Here is a 5,066-nt window from a genome sequence, read left to right on the forward strand (position 1 = left end):
TTCATATTGGAGGGTGCCTCTAGGACTGTGGTGCTTGGGTTCAAACACATACCTGTTGATTTTAGGGGTGTTCCTGGGAGATGTGTGATGAACTGTGGGCAAAAAGTCTCCAAAAAGCAAGGCTTGCCTATTGGAATTATATCAAAGGCTTTGCCTGAGACAACCAGCTCAGGCTGTGTCACAATCACATCAATTAGGCAAATGCTTTTTAGAAATTAACCTTTAGTTTTTGTCCTTCTCTGATGGGATCAGCAGAGTTCAGTCAGTGCAATGCACGGTGCAGATCATGGCTATTGTTGTCGTTTTCCTGCAGTAAACAACTGCTGCTCTCCCCTGCTGCTCTGCCCTTACCTGTGCCTCAGCACTTGGGTGCAGGGGGAAACAGGAGCTGCGGCTTCTCAAGTGTTCCTCAAACAAAATGAGTACATGAAGGCATAAACACTGAGGAAAAGTTAAATTAACCTTTTTTTTAACTTGTGGTGCCTGAACCCTGTTAGAATCCTGCTGTGAAATACTTACTTGACTGTCGAAATCTATTCTGAGTATTTCTGACATACCTGTAATCTTAAAAATAAAGATTCTTTTGAGAAGAAGGGACAGAGCCAGCTTTCAAGAGACGTGCAACATCAGCCTAGTCTAACTGGGTTTAGCAGAATTTTATATCTGTTTATGTGTTTTCTGATATATTGCTTAGCAGCACAGCATTGTTACACTTGAGATAACATTTTCTCATGTGGACTTAGGTGGCATAAAGCAAATGTGTGCAATTTCCTTTTTTTCTTTTTCCATTGAGGCCTGTTTGCTGACAGATATTTCTGTACAATCTCCTTCTCCTTTTTTTCTGATAAGAGAAATTACAGAAATGTGTTTGCTGTTAGTTCGAGTTCTTTTATTGGGAGGGAACCAGCCTTGATTATTGACCTTCCAGCAGAAAGCAGAGTGTGATTCATCCAGGTGCCAGCACTGGCTGGTGCAGGATAGCGGATGAGGAGGAGTCCAGGCAAGGTCAGAGTCTCCTGGGAACACCAGAGAACGTTCTCATGGTGACATCCTGGCCGTTGGCATTCTCGCAAAATGCAGAAATCAGTGGGAATTCAGGATGGGAATCCCCATCCTGCTCCTTTAGTTTGTGACCCTGTGCACAGCACGGAGCCTCTGGGTTTTGGTGTCACTCCCTGGCGAGCTGAGCGGGCCGGAGGTGGCCCAGGCTGTCCTGTGAAGCACAGCTGCTGTTCCCAGCTCTGCCCCTCACTTCAGTCCATGCGCCTCTGCCCATGGGGGGAACTGACCAAAAACGAGCAGCACCTCTCGCCAGGAGTCCCTGCACACAGAATGGAACGGAATCGCGGAGTCCCACAAAGGTTTGGGTTGGAAGGGCCTCAGAGATCCCCCACTTCCAGCCCCCTGCCATGGACAGGGATGCCATGGTCAGGTGGCTCAGGGCTCCATCCAATATTTTCAATTAAAGAAATGGCTGAAGAATTGCTCTGTCTGTTGGCTGACATGGAGGCCACCATGGCACAGGTGTTTCTTCCCAGCATTTCTCTGCAGACTATCAGTCAGGCTGTTAGGGACTGTGTTTCAGAAGACAAAATGCAGTTTGTGTGAATAAATAAATAGCAGTGTTATTCCCAATGACATTTAATTCTAGGCAATATCCTGTTAAATATTTAAAAAAACAGAACCAGCAATACTGAAGTTTAACCCAGTGAATAATGGCCATTTGCAGAGTGATTGATTTACTGAGACTTACTGAGTGCTTTAAATATAACTGGGTCAGGTTATCTGTGCCAACCCAAAATTCAGATAGGAGGCTTACGACACGTAGATATGGACTTGTTCGAGTCATGAAGGAAAGTTCTGTCAAGTGTTTCCCACACCTCCTGCAAGATATAAAAGTTGAAGGTCTCTGGGATTTCCTTGCGTTCTTACCTTCTGCCGCCTCTTGCTCTCATCTGAAAGAAAAATGAAGAGATTTGTGAGTATATCCATTTCTGTTGGACTTTTAATAATAATGTAAGTTCCTCGCTTTAAAAAACAAAAGGATAGAGAAGAAGATGCTCAAGTAAGTGGTACAATACAGTGGCACAATAATATGATCTTTGGGTTGTTTCTTTGGGTGGAAAGAGGAGAACTTGCATTTCTTGGGTCAACAAAGTCAGGGGAAGCCTCATTTGAGCAAAGAACACAGAATTTGGTACAGTTCAGAAGGGGGGTTTGGTTATGATTTAATGATTGCAGTTGAAGAGGCAAATCAAGAGGTAACATGGCATCAAGGAGGGACTTCTGAAAACTGCAGAAATGCCATGGTTAAGTTATTCTGCTTTTTCAGCTACAGGCAAAGGAGAGCCTGATAGCAAAAACTTTACAATGAGGAATTGCAGTTGTTTTCAGTTAATATACATGCTAAGTGGGGGACTTTTCAAACTGATGCTCCAGCTCCTTCCCTCAGTTCATGGACTGGGTGATTTTATGGCACTGCCAGGTGTTTCTGACGAGTGAGAATTCTGCTTCCTTTTACAGGCTGCAGTCCTCATTTGCCTGGGAGTCTTTTGGGCTCAGACTTCTGCATTGAACGTGAGTAGAGTGATGAGCCTTGTCCTGCACATGGGTATTTGAAGTGTGTTGGATCCAGGGCAGGGGGAATAGAACAGGAAGAAAACCACAGAAAAAAACGAAAACCACCAAGTTGTTTATTGTCAAGTGTAAAAAAAAAAGAGCTTTTGCCAGAGGTTCTGTACAGGTGCAAAGTAACGAGTCAGGGGGACAGAGTCCCCGTAGCTCAGTCAAACATTTGGAGACTGGAGCAGTCTCCTGCCGGTCCCTGCTGCCCAGAATGACTGGGATGTCCCATGCAGGTTTTCCCCAGCCTGCAGCAGGGCCTGTTTTATAACTGACCTCCAACTCAAGAGCCTCCTCAGACTGCTCCAGGCACAGTAAATATCAAATCCCATGAACCCAGGGTTCTTAAGGGATTTGGTATTTACATGAGCATAAAGCATTGGGGGTTGTTGTGCCTGCTAAAGATGGAAGCCAGGTGATGAACACTGATTTTGTGCTTTTTACCAAAGACCTTTGTGCTGCATGATCCCATCAGCAACTATGTCACGGGCACCATGACCATCCACAGCGAGGAGCAAATCGTCGATGTCCACGTCCGCTCCGGCGTCTACTCCTCTGACACCATCTTTGACTACACACATGTGAGTAAATCCAGGGATCCGCCCCAAATTAACCCCTGAGGACGTTTGTAAAGTCAGAAATTATTTTAGAGTATTCTCACCACATCTTGCCCCTGAACACTGTTTCTTTGAGGACTCCCAGCACCTTTGCTCCTCCTTTCTTCACCCATACAATGGGGCAGTTTAAAAGACTTGTAATGAAACTTGTGGTGGCAGTTCCTGGAAGTGAAGAAGGTCTCTGACCTCAGTGGGGCTGGAGGTGGGGATGGACAGCAGAAATCTGTCAGAAATGATGCTCCCAGTCTCAGGGACAGGCACCAGGACAGGCTGGCTCCATTCCCCGAAGGAGACAAAGGAGCTGCATTCATTCCACAGCAGCAGCCTCTGCAGCCACTTGCTGCTCCTTCCAGGTTCCAAAGAGTAGAGAGCACCAGCTAATGTCAGCATTATTTAAATCATTTCTGATGATTTACCCTCCATTCTTTCCATCCCAGGGGTATATTGCCACCAGGTTGTTCTCACGAAATGCCTGCTTTATCATGAAAATAAAGAAGGAAATCATCCCAGACCTGCAAGAGATTGGACGTCTGGCTTTTGAGAGAGAGGTGACAGTGGGGAACCCTCTGCTGGCAAGGAAGGGGTGGGAGCAGTGTGGGGACCCTCACAGGCAGCTCAGGAATGACTTGTGCTGTCTTAGCCATGATGGAGCTGTTCTGACAAGACACAGCTTGAAGGGAATATCATGCAGAACATTCTTTTAAGATAACAAACCATCATGGCCCCCCTGCAGTTTTACAGGGGTCTGTTGAGGTGTCTCAAGATGCACAATCCCCTGTCCCTGGCACTGATGTCATTTGGCCATTTCCAGGTGATCACAATATAAGTTCAGGCAAACTTTCCATTTATTTATTGTCCTGCTGATAATTTGACCTTGACATTTCCTGAAATTTATTTTTTTTTTAGAACAGAAAGTAGAGATCAATTTACTTTGACCAGATTTTGTCTTCCTTATTCAGGCTGAGGTTTCAGAAGGAGACTGGGAGTATTGCCTGGAGGTGAACTGGAGTTCTGGCCCAGTAGCAGATTTACAGCAAAACCTGGTGCCAATAATGTAACTTATTATTATGGCAGCAATACAGCTCAGGCTCGCTGTGTTGGCACAATTAATATCTAGTGAATTTTGTTACTGAATAGATCGATTTTTTTTCCCTTTATCTAATGTTCTTTTATGAGGCAAAGGAAGGTGATTTAGGGTTTGGGAGCCTTCTCAAAGGGCATCCCAACAGAGAGAAGCTAAAGTTACATTTCTGATGGTGTTTAACCTTTTCTTCTCAGACCATGAGGGATGTATACTCTCCCAATAACGTGTGGGCCCAGTTCCAAGCTGGCAGCTCCAGGCTGGGGCATCTGAAAGACTGGGTTCTCTATGGGAAGCACATTGAAAATCTCTGCACGGGGCTGCCTCTCTACGAGCTGGTGGCCACTGAACGTAAGTCACGGGTCAGGGCATTGTGGCCCTGCCCCAGGGCACTTCCTCCCCTTTGAACCCAAATCCTCCTGCTACCCTGGAGCTGTGCAGACATTTCCTCCCCTTGAGCTGCACCTCAAATGCTCTGCACAGTTCTGAGACAAACAGAAGCCTTGAACAGGGCCATAACTGGGGGTTGAGATTTGTGTATTTGAGACTTTTCCTAGCTGAATACAGGGATCTCATCTGGTAAGGAGATACTGATACTGAGATATATACTGATATAAATACTGATACTATCTTCCTTTTCTTGGGATTTTTTAGCACCAACAAATGATGATGGCTGTGCCAGTGCCGGCATTCCAAGCATTTTGGGCCTTAAAATCTGTGAAGAACTCATTGCAAATGAATATTGA

General features: G+C 45.5%; 1 protein-coding gene across 1 annotated transcript; it reads left to right on the forward strand.

Moving 5' to 3' along the window:
* Window positions 1-984: 984 nt before the first annotated feature.
* Window positions 985-5,066, forward strand: GKN2 (gastrokine 2). The gene is made up of 6 exons (XM_066567205.1): window positions 985-1,005; window positions 2,524-2,577; window positions 3,072-3,203; window positions 3,677-3,787; window positions 4,518-4,671; window positions 4,975-5,066. Exons 1-6 carry the CDS (start codon window positions 985-987, stop codon window positions 5,064-5,066), a joined length of 564 nt encoding a protein of 187 aa, XP_066423302.1.

This window comes from Molothrus aeneus, chromosome 29 (genome assembly GCF_037042795.1).
Source record: "Molothrus aeneus isolate 106 chromosome 29, BPBGC_Maene_1.0, whole genome shotgun sequence".
Classification (NCBI taxonomy): domain Eukaryota; kingdom Metazoa; phylum Chordata; class Aves; order Passeriformes; family Icteridae; genus Molothrus; species Molothrus aeneus.

Coding starts and splice junctions, on each gene's coding strand:
- GKN2 (XM_066567205.1), top strand. CDS start 985: ATGAGGAGGAGTCCAGGCAAG. Junction 1,006..2,523: donor TGAGGAGGAGTCCAGGCAAG/GTCAGAGTCTCC, acceptor TTCCTTTTACAG/GCTGCAGTCCTCATTTGCCT. Junction 4,672..4,974: donor CGAGCTGGTGGCCACTGAAC/GTAAGTCACGGG, acceptor GGGATTTTTTAG/CACCAACAAATGATGATGGC.